This window comes from Notechis scutatus, chromosome 6, assembly GCF_049901735.1.
Source record: "Notechis scutatus isolate UNSWTSFEM ecotype Mainland chromosome 6, rNotScu1.2, whole genome shotgun sequence".
Taxonomy (NCBI): Eukaryota; Metazoa; Chordata; class Lepidosauria; order Squamata; family Elapidae; genus Notechis; species Notechis scutatus.
In genome coordinates this window covers 81,544,549-81,567,392 of record NC_142014.1, presented here as the reverse complement: position 1 = coordinate 81,567,392, position 22,844 = coordinate 81,544,549, and the positions used below count along the sequence as shown (strand labels likewise).

The following is a 22,844-nucleotide window of genomic DNA, read 5'->3' as shown; positions in this document are numbered from 1 at the left end:
AGGAGTGCGATTCAACTGTTGGAGCAACCGGGTTGGGGAGCGTGGCTTCCTACGAGCAGGCACACCAACGGCCAAGCACTTGCTTTCCCACACCCGGTGCTGCACTTCAAAAAAGTTTACCACCAGTTTGGTGGGTGTGGTGGCTTGGTGGACCTGCTTTACAGGCGTGCACACACTTTGTGCGCGTGTGCCAAAAGCGCACTTTGTGCAGGCACAGAGGCTTTCCTACTCCCCTCCTGCAATCCTGCACTCTCCCGGTTGCTTCAGCAGCTGTCGCGTGGCAATTTGTTGGCACAGCGTTGTGCTTCCAAAGCAGGGAATAAAGGTCAGTATGTGAGCCCTAGCAGGCAGGTGGGCCCAACAGCAGAGTGTCTTAGAGCAGTGACCCCCAACCTTTTTGTGCCACGGCCCGGTGCACCGCATCACAAAATGATCCGCGGGCCCAGTACCGGCATCAGCACGCATGACAAGGCAGGAACGGCGAGCGAGCGACGGCAGCCAGCCGTCCCCTTCTCCCCGCCACCTTCAACTCCTCCTTTGTACCTTTGTCGATGGGCTTGGAGACGGTCGCTCGGGCGCCTTGCCTTTGCCGTTTTGCTGAAAGATCCTCGCGCCTTAGTTTCGTTCTGAAGCCACCCTTCGATGAAACTAAGCGCGAGGATTCCTTCAGACACAAGCGCCGCTTCCAACCGGAAAAGCTCACCCGAAGCACTTTCTGGTCCAAACAAGATGGCGGCGCCCAGCAAACCGGGCGGCCTGGTGGAAAATGTTCCACTCTGACTGGTACCGGTCCAGGGCCCAGTGGTTAGGGGACCCCTGTCTTAGAGAACCGGTTCAGTCTCCGCTGCTCTTCAGCGCTACCGGCTCGGGAGAACCGGTCCGAACCAGTAGAATGCCACCACTGCTGCTCTACATTTTAAAAAGCCCATTTTCAACTCAATGACTTACCTTCTACTGCAGCCTCTGGGACTAAAAACAGCTGAGACGTGGGCAAGAATTTGTCTGCCGCACGAATCAGCTGTGCTAAAAAAACCAGGAAATAAAGCACAGGAAAACAGCAGGTGTGAATGGGGTGGGGCCAAATGCTGACTGAAACTATCGGTTCTCCCAAACCGGTCCAAACCGGTAGAATCCCCCTCCTGGCTTTTGCCCCATTTTATGACTTTTCTTGCCACGGTCGTTAAGGAACTCACGTCCGTCGTTAAGGTAATAACAGGTTTGTTCAGTGAATCTTGCTGACCCCTTTGGATGTTGCTGGTCAGGAGGTCCTGTGACTCCAGGACACTCTAACCATCATAAATATGAGTCAGTGATCAAGCGTGTGAATTTCGATTACGTGGAATGCGGCGATGGTTGTTAAGTGTGAAAAATGGTCCTCGGTCCCTTCGTTTCAGGCTGTTGTAACTCCAAACCGTCACGAAGCAAATTGCTTTAACTCAAGGGCTACCTGTACACCCGAGTTAAAGGGACACCTCCATCTTATTTGCCCCACCATGTTAGAATTGTTGTTAAACCCCTGCAGATGATATTATAATTTTGAAAAATTCTGGAATGTGCACAGATGGATAGGCTAACCCAGGGGTCAAACAACCTTCAACACTCTGTTCTGACCAAGGCTTCCTGAGACCGTAATTAAGCACAGGCTTAGTTAAAACAACTCTTGTTTTATTTCAATGCTGGGAATTATGTTCATTCCCAGCCCGTAATGAGTCCCAAACAGTCCCTCGAGATAAGCACCCACCTTTCTCTCCTTTGAATTGCTGCCAACACCTTAAGTGCCAAATGAACTGGAAAAAAAAAAAACCAACTGAAGTACAAAGTCCACACAGAGCTTCAAGGTTTAATCTGAACAAAGCAAACGACTTTGCTTCCTGCAAAGGTTTCTTCACCTTTGCCTGTCCTTTATCCCTTAGAGGAGGGACAATCACCTCCCAGCCTTTCTCCAGTGTTGCCCCTTTTGTCTCAGCTGCTCTTGCCTTCTAGCAGCTCTGTGCAAGTGCGCACTGGGAACAGGCTCCCCTTGTTCCTCTGCCTCGCTGCTGCCAGACTCCGAAGGCTCTGGAGGCAGCACCCCACTCCCAGATGGCCCTCTGTATCTGACGCAGGACCCTCGTCCGAGGACTGGTCCCTGTTCTTTCCCACTATCTGATTCTGCTGCCACAGGCTGTCGGCAAACCACAACACACTCAAAGAGCCATTTGGACCCGTTTCCCACAGAAAAGAAAACACCGGAAGCCACAAAACCTGGGTGGGCATGGCCAACTCAACGTCACTCCCATCCAGTCACATGACACCACCACCCGCCACGCCTTCCGAGGTTTTGTGGCTCCCAGTATTTCCTATGGGAAATGGGTCTCTCTCCCTCCCTCCCTCCCCCTCCCCCCCTCTCTCATTTCTGTTTTTGTGTGTTTTACCTTCTCAGGCACAGTGAGGCGTGACTGGGAGGGGAGGGCAGGGGGCCGGGGCCGGCCAGCAGTGGGATCGCCCCACAGGGTGCCACCGCAGAGGGCCCAAAGAGCCACATGCGGCTCCAGAGCCACAGGTTGCCGATACCCACACTAACCCTAAAAATTAAAAGAAAAGAAGATTCAGACTATCTCATAACATGGGAACTATTCTCTAAATGGTTAAATGACAGATATTGAGGTTAGAGGAGTGGAATTAGGCAAAATATGGTTTATAGGAGAAAGAAAAACAGACGAGTAAATATTTCCGGCGGTTATATAACCGATACTATAATGGAAGATAATATATGTTATAATATGATTGAAGTTATCGCGTATTAGTGTATATATTACTGCATATTTGGTGTGTGTGTGTGTGTGTGTGTGTGTGTTGATGTTTGTATGTTAACACCTTGGACACCTAGAGAGCACACTGCTCAACATAGAAAGGAAATGTATGACGCAAAGCAATAAAAATATTTCAAAAAATAAAAAAGTGGAGGGTGGACAATGAATCAGGAATGTGAAATGAAACAGAAGAGAATCGAGGGAGGAAAATTTTGCATCCTGTTTTCCAGCTGCTTCGCTTTGGATGCTTTCATCCCACCGACCGACCAACTGTTGTTGGAACGTGAGGCGTTTAGAAATAACACAGCGCAAAACAGAGACCTTGGCAAGCGAATTGAGCAGAACTTCTCAAAAGTAGCCAGCAAAATGCTGACACTTCTTTAGTAACCTTGGAAAATTCCAAAGGTCTTGGGGAAAATATTTATTTATATATATATATAAAGTGAAAGATCACTCAGGCATCATCACAAAATCTCCAGGACCGTAAAGCCTACAAAGTTGAAATTTGGCACATATTTTCCTCTTGGCTTCTAGGGGCTCAATAAGAAAGGATTTTTCAAAATGACCGTCAGAGCATTTAGAGTATTCCCTATAATTATTAACACGCTCTGATGCTAAGGAGTCCTACTGCCCCTCCCCCACCTGGAAAGAAATCTCTTCCAAATGCAAAACACAAGCAGAGGAGAGGAGTCTCAGTTTCACAGCCCCAAGCAGCTTTAGTCCAGAACAGTTGAGCTAAGGCACGCCCGGGCTCCTTGCTGTCTCCTTGCTCCTGCAGCAAATACTCTTTCAGTTTCCAAACAGCCCTCAACTCTCTCACACCCTGACAGGACGCTAGCCAGATGAATCCCAATGGATGCTGGTAGGCAGAAGCAAAATTTCCCTCCCCCTTTTCCTCCCCAAAAACTAAGCCCCACCACATAGTTACTTAGCAAAGCACGGATCTCCAGCTAGTGTGTGTGTGTGTGTGTGTGTGTGTGTGTGTGTCTCAAAAACTTTACCAGTTCCTGGTTGCAAGTAACTTCATTTTGATACAACCGCAAGATCATTTTTAACCCTGGAGAAAACAGAGTGGATGTGTTGGGAAAACACCTCTTTTGTTACAGACCCACAACTTGGAAAGGAGCTGATCGTTTTAAGCCACAATTGAAGCATCAGGGGTTTTGCACCATAAAAAGCCCAAATCCTTGTTGCTCTCCCACCAAGCACCAAGTCGCCTGAGTCGCATTCTCACAACCTGCTTAATCTGTTTGAATTCACCTGGCTCCTGCATGCAGCCAGCACTCCTGAATCCCAAACTAACCAACATCCCCCGTTTGTGGCTTATCAGTCAAGGACTCTCTGTGTCTCTGGTTAATCTCCACCAATCAAAGCTCTCTGAACATTTTTAATACATTTATTAAAATGTACATGCTGCCCATCTTGGATCCTTGTTTTGTATGGGTGTCACAGGTGGGATGCATCTCTGATCACATTGTGGGAGCTCCCATCTTTGTGCTTTTGACCCTGTCTGTGGACACACACACACACACCTCCTCCTCCTCCTCCTCCTCCCTGCAAAACGCTTTATTTCTAGCACTGGATGATGTTCCCCAGTTAGACCATGAAACGTCTGCAACTAAAAAGCAAAGCACAGAGTTTTCCTCTGTGTTTTCCTCCTCCTCCTCCTCCGCCTCCTCCTCCTCCTCTTCCTCCTCCTCCTCCTCTTCCTCCTCCTCCCCCCTCCTCCTCCCTGCCAACCCACTCCCTTCTAGCTTCAGTGATGTTACCTAGTTGGGTCATGAAACGTCTCCAAGAAAAATATCAAGCTCAGAGAGCACCAAGGACCCCACAGTCCTTCCTCTCTTCCTTCTCCTCCTCCCAAGCCCTTCTAGCACTGATGATGTTCCCTACTTGGGTCATGAAATGTCTTCAAGAAAAACCACCCAGCTCAGAGAGCACCAAGGACCCTAGTCCTTCCTCCTTTTTCCTTACTTTCATTCCTTCTCCTTCCTTTCCCCCCCTTTTTCCTTCTCCTTCTCCCTTCTAGCCCTGATGATGCTCCCTACTTGGGTCATGAAATGTCTTCAAGAAAAACCACCCAGCTCAGAGAGCACCAAGGACCCCACAGTCCTCCTGCTCCTCTCCACCAACCCCCACTCCCTCCTAGCCTGATGTTGTTCCCTAGTTGGGCCAGGAAATGCCTACCAGAAAAACCACCCAGCTCCAAGAGAGAGCAGCGAGGAGGACCCCGGCCTGCCAGTCCCTCCTCTGCTGGGGAGTCAACCCTGCCAGCATCTCTTGGCGCAGTTGAGCCGAAGCTGGAGGCATTTCCACCAACCTCCCTTCAAGCTGGAACAAACCCCCCATCCAAGACTCGGCACCTGCCGGCCCCCATCACGCGCCCCAGTTGTCTCCCAAGAACGCATTTCAGCCATGACTAAGGAGCCTTCGGTGTAACCTGGGAAGTTGGCACCAGGTCAGAGGTTGTCCGAGAACAGCTGCCAGAGGGACAGCTGGAAGCCCACGGAGGATCCCAGCCTCTGATCTAGGGGCAAAGGGGGGAGATGGTGTGGGTGTGAGAGAGGGCAGGGGAGGAGAGAGGAGAGAGAGAGGCGGAGAGAGGGAAGGGAGAGAGAGAGAGAGAGAGAGGAGGGAGGGAGGAGAGAGAAAGAGAGGGGAGAGAGGGAGGAGAGAGAAAGAGGAGAGAGAGAGAGAGAAAGAGAGAGAGAGAGAAAGGAGAGAGAGGGAGGGAGGAGAGAGAAAGAAAGGAGAGGGAGGAGAGAGGGAGAGAAAGGGAGGGAGAGAGGGAGGGAGAGAGAAAGGAGAGAGAGAGAGGGAGAAAGAAAGAGAGAGAGAGAGGGAGGAGGGAGAGAGAGAAAGGGAGGAGGAGGAGAAAGGGAGAGAGGGGAGAGAGGGCAGAGAGGGAGAGAGAGAAAGGAAGAGAGAAAGAGGAGAGGGAAGGAGAGAGAGAGAGAGAAGGAGAGGGAGAGAGAGAGAAAGGGAGAGGGAGAGAGAAAGGGAGGAGAGAGAGAAGGGAGAGAGGGAGAGAGAGAAAGAGGGAGGGAGAGAAAGGGAGAGGGGAGAGGAGCAGGGACAGAGAGGGAGAGAGAGAAAGGGAGGGAGGGAGGGAGAAAGGAGAGAGGGAGAGAGACGCAGGGAAGAGAGGGAGAGAGAAAAGGAGGGAGGGAGGGAGAGGGAGAAGGAGAAGGGGGAGAGAGCAGGGACAGAAGAGAGAGGAGGGAGGAGGGAGGGAGGGAGAGAGAAGGAGAGGGGAGAGAGAAAGGAAGAGAGAGAGAAAGGAAGAGAGAGAGGAAGAGAAAGAAAGGGAGGGAGAGAGAGAATGGGTCTCCCAACAAGAAGTCACACCAATGGTTCGTCCGGGGTTTGGGGACAGTCACTTTCGTACCAACGGCAGCCACAGTTCATCCTCGACTTATGACCGCCACTGAGCGTCCCCTACCACCACCACCACCCCCGCAAAAAAAATATTTCCCATCGCTAAGCCAGACCGCAGTTTGGAGAAGATTTGCTCCCCTTTGCAACCCTTTCTTCCCACGGTCGTTAAATGAATCTCTGCAGTGGCTAAAATGAGCCAGACAGTCCTTCAGTCCATCCCACCCTCTGGACGTTGCCAGTTGGAAGGTCGCAAAAGGGGATTGCGGGACACACATACACACACACACACACACCGGGGACACAACAACCGTCCTAAACATGAGTCAGGGGTGCCGAGCCTCTGAATGTGGATCCCGTCACCCTGGCTGGGGATGCTGCCACGGACGTAAGTGCGAGCAGTGGCCATTTCAATGCCATGGTAATTTTGATTGGCCACCAAGTGAAGCACCGTCGGTCAAGGATTGCCTGTCCAATCCCCATGGAAGTTCCCCATTTTGAGAAGGCCGCCTTCACACAACCAGCCAAACCTGGGTTTGCAGGAAACAGAGATAGATTCATTCCAGGTCAGCCTGGGAGGGGCAGGCCGGGTTGGCACCCACAATGGCCACACACACACACACACACACGCACACCCCACATCACATATCCCCCTCCTGAGCTGGGCCCACAGAGTCCCTCCCGCTGGCCCTGCTACACAACCTCACATACCCACACAAGCCCCTTTCTGGGCAGGCCGTCTCCACACAGCCAGCCAAAGCTGGGACCCACTTCGAGCATAGGGGAGGGGCAGGGGAGCGGGCACCCACACAAGTCCCTCAATCATTATCAAATCCCCCCAAATCACATCAGCACTTCCTGAGCTGGCACCACGCTGCCTTTGACTGACCTGGCTGCATGCACACACACACACAAATATAGACAGTAGTCCCTGCCACCAGACCACAAGGTCCATTCCCCCCACAACTCCCCTTCGTGGGTGACCCCAGTGGGGTGTAGGACAACTCAATATGGCCAACTAGCCACTGCCAAAAACTTGCCAATTCACCACCAGTCAACTCACCACAGCCAATTCGCCACAGGACAAGAATTACACTAATATCGAAGAAAGCGGGGAGGGGGGATAAAATCAGGAAAGGAAGGACATAAGGGGGAGCTAATAGGAAATGTGCACAACCAAAATGAAAACATTTTAAAAATTGTTTTAAAGAATGAAATTGAATTGTTGAATTGTTCCACGGCAAGTCGTCCTGCGGCGAGTTGGCGGTGGTGAGTTGGCCATATTGGCAAGTTGGCCATGGTGAGTTGACCATATTGAGTTGGCCACAGCAAGTTGGCCATATTGAGTTGGCCACGGCAAGTTGGCCATATTGAGTTGGCCACGGCAAGTTGGCCATATTGAGTTGTACGGCAAGTTGGCCATATTGGGTTGGCCATGGTGAGTTGGCCATATTGAGTTGGCTATGGCAAGTTGGCCATATTGAGTTGGCCATGGCAAGTGGCCATGGCAAGTTGGCCATGGCAAGTTGGCCATATTGAGTTGGCCATGGCAAGTTGGCCATATTGGGTTGGCCATGGTGAGTTGACCATATTGAGTTGGCCACAGCAAGTTGGCCATATTGAGTTGGCCACGGCAAGTTGGCCATATTGAGTTGGCCACGGCAAGTTGGCCATATTGAGTTGGCCACGGCAAGTTGGCCATATTGAGTTAGCCATATTGGGTTGGCCATGGTGAGTTGGCCATATTGAGTTGGCTATGGCAAGTTGGCCATATTGAGTTGGCCATGCAAGTTGGCCATATTGGGTTGGCCATGGTGAGCATATTGAGTTGGCACAGCAAGTTGGCATATTGCCATGGCAAGTTGGCCATATTAGTTCGGAGTTGCCAATGTAGCATGGTGCATGGTGGTTGCCATATTGAGTTGGCTATGGCAAGTTGGCCATATTGGGTTGGCCATGGTGAGTTGAACCATATTGAGTTGGCCACGGCAAGTTGGCCATATTGAGTTGGCCATATTGAGTTGGCCATATTGAGTTGGCCACGGCAAGTTGGCCATATTGAGTTGGCCATATTGAGTTGGCCACAGCAAGTTGGCCACGGCGAGTTGGTCATGTTGAATTGGCGTGGCTAAATGGCCATGGCGAACCCATCGTAAGTTGCCCATTCCAGACTCAGTAACCCTCCTGTCTTGGGCACAGTCCCCTTTCCTCTACCAGCCCCTCCTCCCTCCCTCCTTTCTCTCTCCCTTCCTCCTCCTGCCTGTCTCCCCCTCTGACCAGCCAGGAGACAGCGGGGATGAACCAGCCAGCGGGCGCTTCCCCCTTTCCCAATCCCTCCGGAGTGTGTGTGTGTGTGTGTGTGCGCGTGTCTGTGCGGATGGGTGGAGTGGACTCACCGATGGAGACCAGCTTGATGTGCTCCCGGTCGAGGAACTCCAGCGCCACCGACACGTTCTCCAGCTTCATCTGCCTGAAGTTGGGGCGCGCGTGGTACTTGCGGTACATCTTCTTCTGGCTCAGCACCTCCAGGAGCCCGATGAGCTTCAGGCCGTCGCTCAGGTCCTTCTGCAGGTCGCCGATGCGCTTGTGCATGCACTTCAGGTGCTCGTTACACCAGCGGGTGAAGGTGTTCTGTTGGATCTTTTTCCAGGGCGCGTCTTCGGCCAAGTCCTTCTCCGTGGCCGGCATCTCCTCCTGTTGGGGCTCCTCGCCCGGCTGGTAGTAACCCTGCGCGGGCTGCTCGTAGTAGCTGTTGCTGTTCATGGCGGCGGCGGCGGAGAGGGTGGGGGCGGCGGGGTTCCGACAATCCCGGGTGGGGTGTGTGTGTGTGCCTGCGCGCGATCCGAACTTGCTGCGGGAAAGCGAAGAAGAAGAAGAAGAAGAGGCAGCGGAGATGGGAAGGAAAGTGCCCGCTTTAAGAGTGAAAGTGTTCGAAAGTGAAAGCGGTCAGCCCCTTGGCTTGGCTTAGGTGGCGTGGGGCGGGCGGGCGGGGGGTTGTTCCCCACTTTCTTGCCTCTCCCGGCCGGCGAAACCCCGCGGAAACTTTCTTTACCCCGCAAAAAAAGGAGACCGAGAGAGTTGCCCGAAAAGGCGCAGGAATTTCACCACCCGGAGAGGCCGGGTTGGTTTGGCTGTGGGTGGGATGGCTTGGGCTGGCTTCCTCTTTGTCTTCGGGGCTCTGAAGAGGAGGAGGGGTCCCCTCTGGTCTCTCGGCTTGGTTTTCTTCCCCTTTTTTTGCGACCCCCGGCCGAAAAAAAACGCGCAGCGCAGGCGAGCGTCGGGACGAAGGAGACGGGTGGGGAGGCCGGCGTCCGGATGGTCGCTTGGCTCATTCAAAAGTGGAAGGTCCGGGACGAAGGAGGGGTGTTTTAAAGGCTCCGCCGGCCCCTCGCCTCCCCACCCACCCACCCCCAATCCCCCGCCCCTCGCCCCACGTCAGGAGGAAGGACTGCGAGGAATGCCTGCGCGCCCCGGGACCCATCGACAAGTAAGGGATGATGGGGCGAAGTTAACTTTGCAAACGCGCCCCCGCCCCGGCTAGATAATCCCAGCGCTCGGGATTGGGCGCTATGGATAGCAAGCGGCGGGGATTGGCTCCCTCCTCCCCCTCTAGCAGCCAAGCTCCCCCTCTACGCCCACCCTCCCCTTCCGCAGGCCGGAACGCCAGGGGTATATCAGCTGCTATTTTTAATTTCCACCCTCCACGAAAAAAAAAAAAAGGTTGGGGACTCGGAAGATTGGGTGGTGGGGAAAGCGTGCCCGGTCTTTGCTGATGGAGAGAAGAGGGTTGAGGGGGGGAGTGCAAATAGGGTTGGGGGCACCCTCTGCGGCTTTCCAAACCGGGGGGGGGGCGGTGTTCCTGCCAAGGGAGCCCTCCCAAAATAACCCTGGAAAACCAGTTAGAAGTCATAGGATGGTTTGATGGACGAGTCATTTCTAAGTTTTCAGTCAAGAGGGTTGTAAAGATGATTGAAGACTTTTCCAAACGTGTCAGCACACAGCGTGGGCGGTGAGGTGTGTGTGTGTGTGTGTGTGTGTGTGTGTGTTGAACAGCGCTCCAAGCTGTGCAGAGCAGAGTTAGCAGCAGCCTGAGCTGGGTGTTGAAAAATTTAAAAGCTGGGCAGTTAAGCCCAAAAGTCTTATCAATTTCCATTCTTGGGGGTTGGTCGCCGTCAGCCAGATGTTCAGACTGGATCTGGCATTTTTGTCCAACTTTCTCCAGTCCTGCCCAGATGTGGAAGTCTGGTGTCATTAAAGATCTCCAGACAGCCATTCCCAGCAAAGCTACCTTTTTTTTTTTTTTTGCAATTGACCAATATTGTCAATGCCAATATTACTATTATGGTTGAATGCCGAGTCAGCTGGATGTCCAGTCTGGATTTGGGATTTTTGTCCAACTTTCTCCGGTCCTTCCCAGATGTGGAAGTTTGATGGCATTCAAGATCTCCGGAGGTCAGTCGTTATCAGCAAAGCTGCCTTTTTTTTTTTTTTTTGCAATTGACCGATGTTGATATTGTCAACGCTGATATTACTGTTATGGTTGAATGCTGAGTCAGCCAGATGTCCAGTCTGGATTTGGGATTTTGGTCCACCCATCAAGTCCTTCCCAAAGACCTGGGATAACCAGATGTGGAAGGTTGAGGGGATTAAAAGCCTCACCGCAGGATGTCAGCTGTTCCAAGTCAAGCTGCCTTTTGCAATTGACTGAGGGGGGTTGTGTCAAGGCCGATGGAACTCAAGTGGATTTTGCACCCGAGGCATTATTACTAAAGTACCTGCAACCAGGTGAAATCACAACAATCACCCGTTGTTTAGCTGCTGTTGGCCTTTATAACCATCAACTCCTTTTCCAAGAACTTAGCAACAGCAGGAGCCCCTTAGACTTATATACCGCTTTACAAAAGTGCTTCACAGTCCTCTCTAAGCGGTTTACAGAGTCAGCGTCTTTCCCCTCCCCCCCCCAAAAAAAATCTGGGTCCTTGTTTTATCTACCTTAGAAGGATGGAAGGCTGAGTCAGCCTTGAGCCAGTCAGCATCAAACTGCTGGCAGTGAGCAGTGAATTAGCCTGCAATATGGCATTCTAACCACTGCGCCACAAGGACTCGCCCTTCCTTCCTTCCTTCCTTCCTTCCTTCCTTCCTTCCTTCCTTCCTTCCTTCCTTCCTTCCTTTTCTCCCTCTGCCTCTCACTCACCCTTCATCTCCCTTCCCTCCTTCCTTTCCTCCTTCCTTTTCTCCCTCTGCCTTTCCCTCACCCTTCATCCCCCCTTCCTTCCTTTCTCCCTCTTCCCTCCTTCCTTCCTTTTTTCCTCTGCCTCTCACTCACCCTTTGTCCTCTTCCTTCCTTCCTTTCTTCCTTCCTTCCTTTTCTCCCTCTGCCTCTCCCTTCATCCCCTTTCTTCCTTCCTTTTCCCTCCCTTCCCTCCTTCCTTCCTTTTTCCCTCTGCCTCTCACTCACCCTTTGTCCTCTTCCTTCCTTTCTTCCTTCCTTCCTTTTCTCCCTCTGCCTCTCCCTCATCCTTCATCCCCTTTCTTCCTTCCTTTCCCTCCCCTTCCCTCCTTCCTTCCTTTTTCCCTCTGCTTCTCACTCACCCTTTGTCCCCTTCCTTCCTTCCTTCCTTCCTTCCTTCCTTCCTTCCTTCCTTCCTTCCTTCCTTCCTTCCTTCCTTCCTTCCTTCCTTCCTTCCTTCCTTTGCACTTAACAATAGCATTTAGACTTATATGCTGCTTCACAGTGATTTCCAACCCTCTCTAAGCGGTTTACAGAGTCAGTTCATTGCCCCCAACCATCTGCATCCTCATTTTACCGACATGGGAAGGACGGAAGGCTGAGTCAACCTTGAGCCGGTCAGGATCGAACTGCTGGCAGTCGGCAGAGTCAGCCTGCAATGCTGCATTCTAGCCACTTGAGCTACCAGGGCCCCTTTTTAAAGGTTTTAGGATGATGTAGTCATGTGTCGGTGTAGTATCTGTGTGGATGCAACCAGGGTGGCCTTTTGAAATTGACAGATACAAATGTTGTCAATGCCCAGAATTTCTGAGTGCCATGTAAGATTTTTTGGGGGTGGGTATAGCATCGAATGTGCCAATAACCGCTGGGACCATTACAGCCAGTTTATGCCACAATCCCGATCCATCAATCAATCAATCAGAATAGAGCTGGAAGGGTCCTTGGAGGTCTTCTAGTCCAGCCCCCTGCTCAAGCAGGAGGCCCTATACCACTTCAGATCAGTGACTGTCTAGTCTCTTCTCAAAAACCCTCCAGTGTTGGAGCACCCACAACTTCTGGTAAGTGGCAAGCAGTTCCACTGGTTAATTGTTCTCATGGTTAGAAAATTTCTCCTTAGTTCTAGGTTGCTTCTCTCCTTGATCAGTTTCCCTCCATTGTTTCTTGTCCTGCCCTCTGGTGCTTTGGAGAATAATTTCACACACACACACACACAAACTCTCTTCTTTGAAAATCTCTCAACTTTGATTTTCGTATTTGTGTCATTTGTGACCTTCTCCAGCAATTTCTCTTCCCTTCTGCCATCCCCTGGAATGGCTCCCATCCATCACCCACACACCTTTCCTTTTAAGACGGCTAGCTGTTTCTGTTTGGAAATTCCCCAATGTTTTAACTTGGTCGTTTTATTTATTTATATTTGACTGCTTTTTCCAAGTCTTGCATTCTCACCACTTTTTTTCATTCCTGGCTGACGATCCTCATTTTTTTTTTGACAGATGTTCCAGTGAATCATTTGTGCAGCAGTCCTCGGATGGTGTATCATCGACCTGTGCAATCTGTATTTAAATTCATTTCACGTAGAACGGTGTCGTGCAGTGGTAGTTGGTGGTGGTTGTATTGTATAGTACAGGGGTCTCCCACCATGGCTACTTTAAGAGTTGCGGACTTCAACTCCCAGAATTCCCCAGCCAGCCTGCCTTCTTTAAGATGGGTGGATTCTGGGAGTTGAAGTCTCCCTATGTCTCTAAAGGTTGAGAAAAACTGATGTAGATGAAGGATATCCAACCTTGGTTACCTGGGACACAACTCCCAGAATTCCCCCAGGTTGCCTGCTTTAAGATGGGTGGATTCTGGGAGTTGAAGTCTCCATGTCTTAAAGGTTGAGAAAAACTGATGTAGATGAAGGATATCCAACCTTGGCCACCTGGGGACTACAACTCCCAGAATTCCCCAGGTTGCCTGCTTTAAGATGGGTGGATTCTGGGAGTTGAAGTCTCCATGTCTTAAAGGTTGAGAAACAGTGATGTAGATCAGGGATATCCAACCTTGGCCACTTTAAAGACTTGTGGACTTCAACTCCCAGAATCCCCCCAGCCACCATGGGGAATTCTGGGAGTTGAAGTCCACAAATCTTAAAGCAGCCAAGGTTTTACACCCCTGCTTTAAAGCAATCTTGGGTTTTTCTACCTGCCTAAAGGTTTTTTAAAAAAGCACATTTCTACAAAAATGCAAAGTCAATCGGATGGAAGGGGAGTTGTGACTAATTTGTGCTGAGTTTGTGATGTATAAGGACTCCTGCCTGGGACAAGGGGTTGGACTAGAAGACCTCCAAGGTCCCTTCCAGCCCTTACGATTCTATGATTCCTTCCTTCTTTCTTCACTCCCCAGGAGAAAAGGGGGGGCTCTCGCTCTCTTTGTGTGTGCGTGTGCGTGTGCGTGTGCGTGTGCATGATTTTGGAAGGGCAAGGACCCTGTATTTTTATTTTTCTCTTTGGTTTTAACTGATTTGGGGATTAGTCCCTGTCTTTGAGATGGGCGGCTGTAAAAATAGAATCAATCAATACAAATATATACAGGTTGGAGACCCCTGGTATAATATATAGCAAGGTTCGCCAACCTTTTGGACTTCAGGGACCACCAAACTCCTAATTTTAAATCCCTCGGACCAGAGACCCTGGGAAAATCCCCCCAAAAGTCTGCAGGAAAATTCCCCCACCCTGTTTTCCTACCGATCGATCGTTCTTTATTTGGGATCGCAGGATACCGTCTCCAGCTCCGTTCTCAGGGAAAGAGAGAGAGAGGGAGAGAGACTTTTGGCTACTAATACTAATACTACTACACTAATACTACTACACTAATATTAATACTACTATATGCTATACCAGTGGTCCCCAGCCACCGGGCCCCGGACCGGTACTGGTCCGTGGATCATTTTGTACCGGGCTGCCTATTTTGCTTGGGCACCGCCATCTTGTTTCGACGGCGCTTGAGAAAGTGCTTCCGGGTGAGCTTGTCGGTCGTCGTTTGGAAAGCGGCGTTTGGGTGCTGAAGGAATCCTCCTCGCGCCTTAGTTTCGTCGAAGAGGGGGGCGGCTTCGAAGGAAGAGCCGTCCCGATGGCGGTGGAGTCTCGCGTTACTCAGGAGGAGATTAAGAAAGAGCCCGAAAAGCCCATCGACCGCGAGAAGGTACAAAGGAGGAGTTGAAGGTGGCAGGGAGAAGCGGGGGACGGCTGGCTGGCCGGTCGCTCGGCTCGCCTTGCCTTGGTCGTGCGTGCTGATGCCGGTACCGGTCCGTGGATCATTTTGTACATTTTGTACCGGGCTGTGGTACAAAAAAGGTTGGGGGCCACTGTGCTATACTAATACCATACTAATACTATACTACTATACTTATGCTATGCTAATACCATAGTATTACTATGATATACAACAACATAATGTACTATAATATACTCCACTATACTATAATACTCTACCATACCAATATGATATGATGTTATATATAATATAATACCGTAGGCCCCTTCCAATTCTTACGATTCTATGTTCTACGTAGAAGAATTAGGGAGAAATTTCCTGACAGGGAAGAACAAGTAACCAGGGGAACAGCCTGCCACTAGAAGTCGTGGGGGCTCCATCGCTGAGGATTTTCAAAAAGGGACCCGACAGCCGTTTGCCTGAAACGATACAGGGTCTCCTGCTTGAGCAGGGGGTTGGACTAGAGGACCTCCAAGGTCCCTTCCAACTCTTGTTTATTCTGCCCTCTGATTCACCCAACACCTCGGCTGAGTGTGGCAGGTTTGCTAAAGCTAGAGAAACGGACGACTCAAAAAGTTGGGCCCATGATGTCCAACCGGTCGCTGGCGTCTCTCTCTTGATCTTTCCTTCCGGACAGTTCTGGAAGGCCCTGGGACGATGCCCAGCCTGCGTCATCCCTCCAGAGATAGGTTGCCCCCTCCCCCCCGGGCGCTCGTGAGAATGACAGCCCTTCCAGGAATAGCTGGAGCAGCAACGACGGCGGCTCCCAACCCGGGGGAGGAGGGAGTAAAGCGGGCGTGATTCAGCCCTTTCTCCAAAGGGCAAAGTTACACCTCCGTGTCTAATAGTAGCGGGACACCGCAAGCAGCAACGATTCCTCCGGTGAGCTCAGGAGCTCCTAGGGCGCCTTACTCAGCGTCCTGCCCGCTCCCCCCTTGGTTGACGGGCCTAGGAAACTGGCCCATTAGGTGGGGGGGGATCGTCCCTGAGTCCTGGCCCAGGAATCTCCCTCACCGAATGGGGCCCTTTTTCCAGAGGGGTTGCAAACCCAGAGAGAGCAGGACCCCCCCACCCCCCACCCCATCTATCTCTTGTGAGTCAGGCTCTGCCCGGTCAGAGCTCCTCAGCTGCTGGCTATTTCTGTTTGGGTGACGAGTGAGACGGGCGGCTCCTAAATAGGACGGGTAGGTAGGTAGGTAGGTAGATATAAAGAGAGGGGGAGGGAGGGAGGGAGGGGATAGATAGAGATAGATATGGATAGATAGATAGATAGATAGATAGATAGATAAATAGATAGATAGATAGATAGATAGATAGATAGATAGACAGGATAGATAGATAGATAGATGATAGATAGATAGGTTAGATAGAGAGATAGATAGATAGATACATAGATGATAGATAGATAGATAGATAGATAGATAGATAGATAGATAGATAGATAGATAGATAGAAGATAGATAGATATAGATAGAGAAGATATAGACAGACAGACAGACAGACAGACAGACAGACAGACAGACAGACGGAATAGATAGATATAGGTAGGTAGGTAGGTAGGTAGGTAGTTAGGTAGTTAGGTAGGTAGGTAGAGGGGATAGATAGATAGATAGATAGATAGATAGATAGATAGATGATAGATAGATAGATAGATAGATAGATAGATAGATAGATAGATAGATAGATAGAGAGAAGGGACAGACAGACAGACAGAGGGGACAGATAGATATAGGTAGGTAGGTAGGTAGGTAGGTAGAGGGGATAGATAGATATAGAGAGGGGATAAACAGACAGATAGATGAAAGAAAATGAATGATTGAATTAATGAATGAATGGAATGAATGAATGAATGAATAATTGAATGAATGGTTGAATGAATGAACGAATGAATTAACAAAGGAAGGAAGGAAGGAATGGAAGGAATGAATGATTGAATGAATGATTAAATGAATGGAATGAATGAATGAACAAAATTAAATGAACGAATGAATGATTGAATAAACGAATGAATGAATGGAATGAATGAATGGAATAAATGAATGAATAATTGAATGAATGAATAGATAAATGGATGGATGGATGGATGGATGGAGTGAATGAATGGAATGAACAAATGCATTCTATTTTTTCTTATTCCTGTTTTTTCCATTTCTATTTATTTCTATTATCTCAATTCTTTCTATTACTGGCACTTCTGTTCTTTCTATTGTTACTTTACAGAACAGAACAGAACAGAACAGAACAGAGCTGGAAGGGGTCTTGGAGGTCTTCTAGTCCAACCCCTTGCTCAGGCACAAAACCCTATATACCACTTCAGACTTTTTCTTTATTCTTTCCATTATTTATTTTTCCATCCTTTCTGTTCTCTCTGTTGCTTCTATTCTTTCTGCTTCTGTAATTTCTATTCTCTCTATTCTTTCCAATATTTATATTTCTTTTTCCATTATCCCTATGGTTTCTATTGTTTCCATTACTATGATTTATTTCTCTATTAATGTATTCTTATTGCTTTTATTATTTCTATAGCCAACTTTTATGCCTAAGACAGGACTAGAACTCCTTGATTGGCCCAAAGTCATGCCTGGTGTCACCCAGTCCTTAAGGGGCCCAAAGTCACCCAGCCTGCTTTCATTCCTAAGGCGGGACTAGAACTCAGAGTCTCCTGGTGATTGGCCCAAAGTCACCCAGCTGGGCTTTCATTGGCCCAAAGTCAAGGCTAAGGGGACTAGAACTCAGAGTCTCCTGGTGATTGGCCCAAAGTCACCTAGCCAGACCCAAGTCTCCTGGTGATTGGCCCAAGTCACCCAGCTCCAGACCAGCCAAGGACCCGTCTCCCAGTCAGTTCAGGAGGTGCAGGGTTCCGGTGATTGGCCCAAAGCTCCCCAAACACGACAAACCCTCTGAAGTGAACTCAAAGATTCCTTTATGCAGGGTTCCGGAGCGCCGAAAACCCTCTGAAGTGAACTCAAAACATTCCAGCCGCAGCAGCCAGCAAAATGTTTCTCTCTCACTGCAGGCTAACAAATCTGTCCAGCAGGGAGATGAATAGTTTGTCTGCCACCTCTAGTTTATCTCCACCCCCTGCCTTTTATCCCCAGAGCTCGGGTGGGGCTTCGCTAGCAGCAGTGGTTCTTCCGTCCCGAGGGCCGGCCCATAGATTTCCACTGCTCTCCTCTCCTCTGCCTTCTGTGCATCCACGCATCAGGCACTGTGACCAGGTGTTCCTCCTCTTCCACATCAGCCACCTCCAGACCTGGGGGCTGTGGACTCTCCATTGGAGGGCTCAATGGATGGCCCAGGCTCCGCCCCTCTCTCTCTCTCTCTCTCTCTCTCTCTCTCTGCCAGCTCCATTTCCTCTTCTCTCTCGGAGCTCCCAGGTTGACTCCCACTCTGCCTTCCCCTGCCTCGGCTGCTGGAGGGGCCGGCGGCCGACCAGCCACAACAACCTGGAGGGTTGGAGAACAAGAGGGACGGGGTCTCTATTAATAACCTGCCAAGTCAGAGGAGGCCTGGAGGGCAGCCGTGCCGGCTCTCCCCAAGTGGCACCGCTTGGCAGTCAGTCACCCTCTGCTCAAATTCCAGCTCGTCCCCCAGAGCCTTTTCCAGCCACGCGCCCAACGGATGCCACCGCTTGCAGCCTCTACTCCACTGCCCTTCACTGTAACAGATAACAGATAATCAGAGTTGGAAGGGACCTTGTAGGTCATCTAGTCCAACCCCAACTGCAGGGCGGGACAGCAGCAGGAGCAACCTGCCCAGCCCCGGCGATGTTTATAAAACCATAATAATGTTGGAAGGGGCCTTCAAGGTCTTCTAGTCCAACCTTCTGCTCAAGCAGGAGGCCCTGTGCCATTTTAGACCAATGGGTGTCCAATCTCTTCTTGGAAACTTCCAGTGTTGGAGCACCCATTACTTCTGGTGGCAAGGAGTTCCACAGGTTAATTGTTCTCCCTGTCAGGAAATTTCTCCTTCATTCTAGGTTGCTTCTCTCCTTGATTAGTTTCCATCTGTTGCTTGCCCTCAGGGGCTTTGGAGAATAGCTTGACTCCCTCTTCTTTGGGGCAGCCCCTGAGATACTGGAAGCCTGCTATCACGTCACCCCGAGTCCTTCTTGTCGTTAAACGAGACATCCCCAATTCCTGCAAGCATCCCTCATATGTTTTGGCCTCCAGTTCCCCTAAAATCACCTTTGTTGCTCTTCTCTGCACCCTTGCTAGAGTTTCAACATGTTGTTTACATTATAGTGACCAAAACTGAATGCCGTATTCCAAGCATGGCCTTACCAAGGCCTTATAAAGTGTATTAACACTTCATGTGACCTTGATTCGGGGGCGGGATTCTACCAGTTCGGACCAGTTCTACAGAACCGGTTGTTACCATTCTGTGCAGTTTGGAGAGCCGGCAAATCGCGTCGCTGGCTGGCCTCACCCCTCCTCTCCCCTCCCTGCCCCACCCAGTCACTCCTTTTCTCACATGCGTGCCATCCAACTCGCCTGCGTTGTGCAAGCAAGTTTTATGTGACAGACTCAGGCAGCAGATTGCAGAAAGGTAGATCTCTGAATGGATCTGTGATTCTGCAAGCAATTCAATCTGCCTGCCTGCTTTGCCTGATTTTGGTTAAAAAGTTACTCTTTTTTTATTTAAAAAAAATCTATATTCACATAAATATTTGCAATATTTACATACAAGCCACGCCCAGCCAGTCAAATGACCACCAAGCCATGCCCAGTCAGCAAGCCACGCCCACCCAGTCACCCCCCACAAATTAGGCCACACCCACAGAACCAGGTGGTTAAGAAATTTGAATCCCACCCCTGACTACGGGCTGATGCAGAATTGTTTTTCCACCCAGCCAGCCCACCCCGCTCCTCTCCCTTGAGAAGCATTAAGAGAGGCCTTCTCAGGGCAGATGTGGAGGTCCCTTCCAGCTGTTCAAACATCAGCCCGTGCAACTCCTGCACAGCCGGTCGACGACCTCATAAACTGGACTCCCGGCTGGCAAAGGTCTCGTGAAGGTCACAATCGCTCTACACTCTCCGAAGCAAACTTTGGCTGTCCGTCCAGCTGGCTTCGGAAAGCAATTTGGGAGGAGGAGGGAGGGGCTGGGACACACTGACTTGGCTTTGGTTGCAAACATATTGTTTCTGCCCCCCCACCCCCAAAAAAACCCCAGCCAAAACCCAGCTACCTCCTCGCCTTTTTTCCAAACAGACAGTGACAGATGCGAGCTGTGAATATTGCATAAGGAAAGAGCGGAGTCAGACGGAGGAGAGAGAGAGGTGGGGGGAGGATAATTTGGATTTAGACAGGCCTATTTTCAGTTGGGACATTCAGGCTGTCCTCGAATTATGACCAGAGCGGAGCCCCCCCCCAGCATTTATGTCGCCGAGGGAGACGTCGGTTTAAGGGGCTCCGTCTTTACATCGTTTGCGGCTGCCTTGGTCAAGTGAAGCATTGCGGTTCTTTTTTTCTTTTTTTAAAGAAGTTTTTTTAAATTTTAACAACAAAAACAAACAAATAAAACTATCTTTCAGTTCAACAGTATGTTGGTTGGGTACATATATCCTGTACACATCATAATATCATGCATTTCTTACTTGTTTATATATATATATAACCATTCTAGTCGATATTTTATCTCGCATTGGTCAATTATTATATTATCATTAATATTATAATGATTATCTTTCAGAAATATATTTCATCCTTCCCTAAATAAATTCATTCTCTTGAGCTCAAAGTCAATTAATTGTAATATACTGTATTATTTCTATTGTCACGTGTTTCCGTTTCTTACTCTTCTGTCTAACCATTCATAAAATAAATTCCAAATCTTATAATAATCTTTTTCTTCCTGATCTCTAATTGCCAGCGTCAATCTACTCATTTCTGCACATTCCATTATGTTCTTAATTGTTTCCTCCTCTGTCGGAATTTTCTCGTTTTGACAATTTTGTGCAAATACAATTCTAACTGCTGTTAATACATTAATAATCAAATAAGCATTGCGGTTCTTGAATAAAGAGTGGTTGAACGAATCTGTTTTTTGCGTCGACATTGCTCGTCACAAGGTCACCAAAGGGGAGCGTGTGAGCCCAGGGACGCCGCAACTGTCATAAATGTGAGACCATTGCCAGGCATCCGAATTTTGATCATGTGACCACAGGGTTGATACAACGGTCATAAGTATGGAAAACGGTCATAAGTCACTTTTTTAGTGCCGTTGGCCACTAAATACAGGTAGTCCTTGACTTACAACAGTTCGTTTAGTGACCAAAGTTACAACAGCACTGGAAAAAAGGGACTTAAGAGCCGTTTTTCACACTTACGACTGTGGCAGCATCCTCCGTGGGTTCCCAGGATCAAAATTCAGACACTGGGCCACGGACTCCACATTTATGATGCTCACGGTGTCCCCCTCGGGGAGTCACGCGATCCTCTTTGGTGACCTCCTAAGGATCCAAAGTCAATAGGGAAGCCAGGTTCACTTAATGACCTGCCATTGCTAATTTAACAACAGCAGGGATTCACTGATCTAAAGGCGGCGAGAAAAGTTGTCAGATGGGACGAAACTCCCATAACGGACTTCTCTCCCTCAGCAACCGTAAATTCTGGGCTTGGTGGCAGTCATTGAATTGAGGACCACCTGGACATTGTGGTAAGTCAAGGACACCTTCTATGGTAGAAGTCCAGTAAAGGGGAGATACAGCCTGGCGGGCACCTTCTCCCTTCTTCCGTGGTGGACAGTCTGCCCAGAATCTGGCACCAAGCCCACATTTCAGTCTTCGGTGCTCAATATAGCTGATGAGGTGGCGTCTCAGGGCCTCCTGAGCCGGTCCAGTATGTGCAGCCCCCCGAAGAAGAACGCCATGTGCCCAGGCCGTGGAGCTGAATCCGAGGCCAGCCAGCCACGTCTTCTCCTCTTCTACCCAGGGGAAAATCGGTGGGAGGCAGCGAAGAGTGCCTGGCCGCTGCCCTAGATCGGCCTGGGGTGAACCCACCTCTTTCCTCCAGCCACGCGGGGCAGGACACAGCCTTCAGAGGTGGGTATTCAGCCGGTTCAGACCCGTTTTGGAGAACCGGTAGCAGAAATTTTGAGTAGTTCGGAGAACCGGCCAATCCCACCTCTGACTGGCCCCGCCTCCATCTATTTTCCGCCTCCCATTGAGTCCCAGCTGATTGGCTGGGCCTTCTTTTGTTGCCCTGCACAGGAAAACGGAGCTGGAAAGCAGGTTAGATGGGGTGGGGAGGGAAGGGGATTTTGCAGTATATCCTTCCCCTGCCACTCCCACCAAGCCACGCCCACAGAATGCCACGCCCACCAAGCCACACCCACAGAATGCCATGCCCATCAAGCCACACCCACAGCTGCTCGGCTGGGTCTCCTTTGGTTGCCCTGCACAGGAGAACGGAGCTAGAAAGCAGGTTAGTGGGGTTGGGGAGGGAAGGGGGATTTTGCAGTATATCCTTCCCCTGCCATGCCTACCAAGCCACACCCACCAAGCCATCAAGCCACGCCCACAGAATGCCACACCCACCAAGCCACACCCACAGCTGATCGGCTGGGTCTTTGGTTGCCCTGCACAGGAGAACGGAGCTGGAAAGCAGGTTAGATGGGGTTGGGGGAGGGAAGGGGGATTTTGCAGTATCCTTCCCCTGCCACTCCCACCAAGCCATGCCCACAGAATGCCACGCCCACCAAGCCACACCCACAGCTGATCAGCTGGGTCTTTGGTTGCCCTGCATAGGAGAACGGAGCTGGAAAGCAGGTTAGATGGGGTTGGGGAAGGAAGTGGGATTTTGCAGGATTTTGTACCCAGGCACCAAACCAAGCCACACTCACCAAGCAACGCCCACAGAACCGGCAGTAAAAACATTTGAATCCCACCATTGACAGCCTTAATTCGTTGCTGGCTCACGTGGACCAACACACGAAGACAATTAGGGGGGACTGGAGGCTAAAACGAAGAAGGATTGCAGGAACTGGGTATGTCTACTTCAGGGGTCCCCAAACTTGGCAACTTTAAAGACTTGTGGACTTCAACTCCCAGAATTCTCCAGCCAGCTCTGCTGTCTTAAAGTTCTCCAGCCAGCTATAAGTCTTAAAGTTGCCACGTTTGGAGACCTCTGGTCTAATTGAATGAAAAGAAGGACTAGGGGATGACAGGGTAGTGGTTGCAATATTTGAGGGG

General features: G+C 50.1%; 1 protein-coding gene across 1 annotated transcript in view; it reads right to left on the bottom strand.

The window, feature by feature from the left end:
- FLNC (filamin C) overlaps positions 1 to 9,515 on the bottom strand; it is a 115,122-nt gene extending 105,607 nt beyond the window's left edge. Inside the window, 1 exon segment of the mRNA XM_087968995.1 lies at positions 8,564 to 9,515. Within this exon segment, the coding sequence (XP_087825121.1) occupies positions 8,564 to 8,930 (367 nt within the window). The 5' untranslated portion in view covers positions 8,931 to 9,515.
- Positions 9,516 to 22,844: the final 13,329 nt, after the last annotated feature.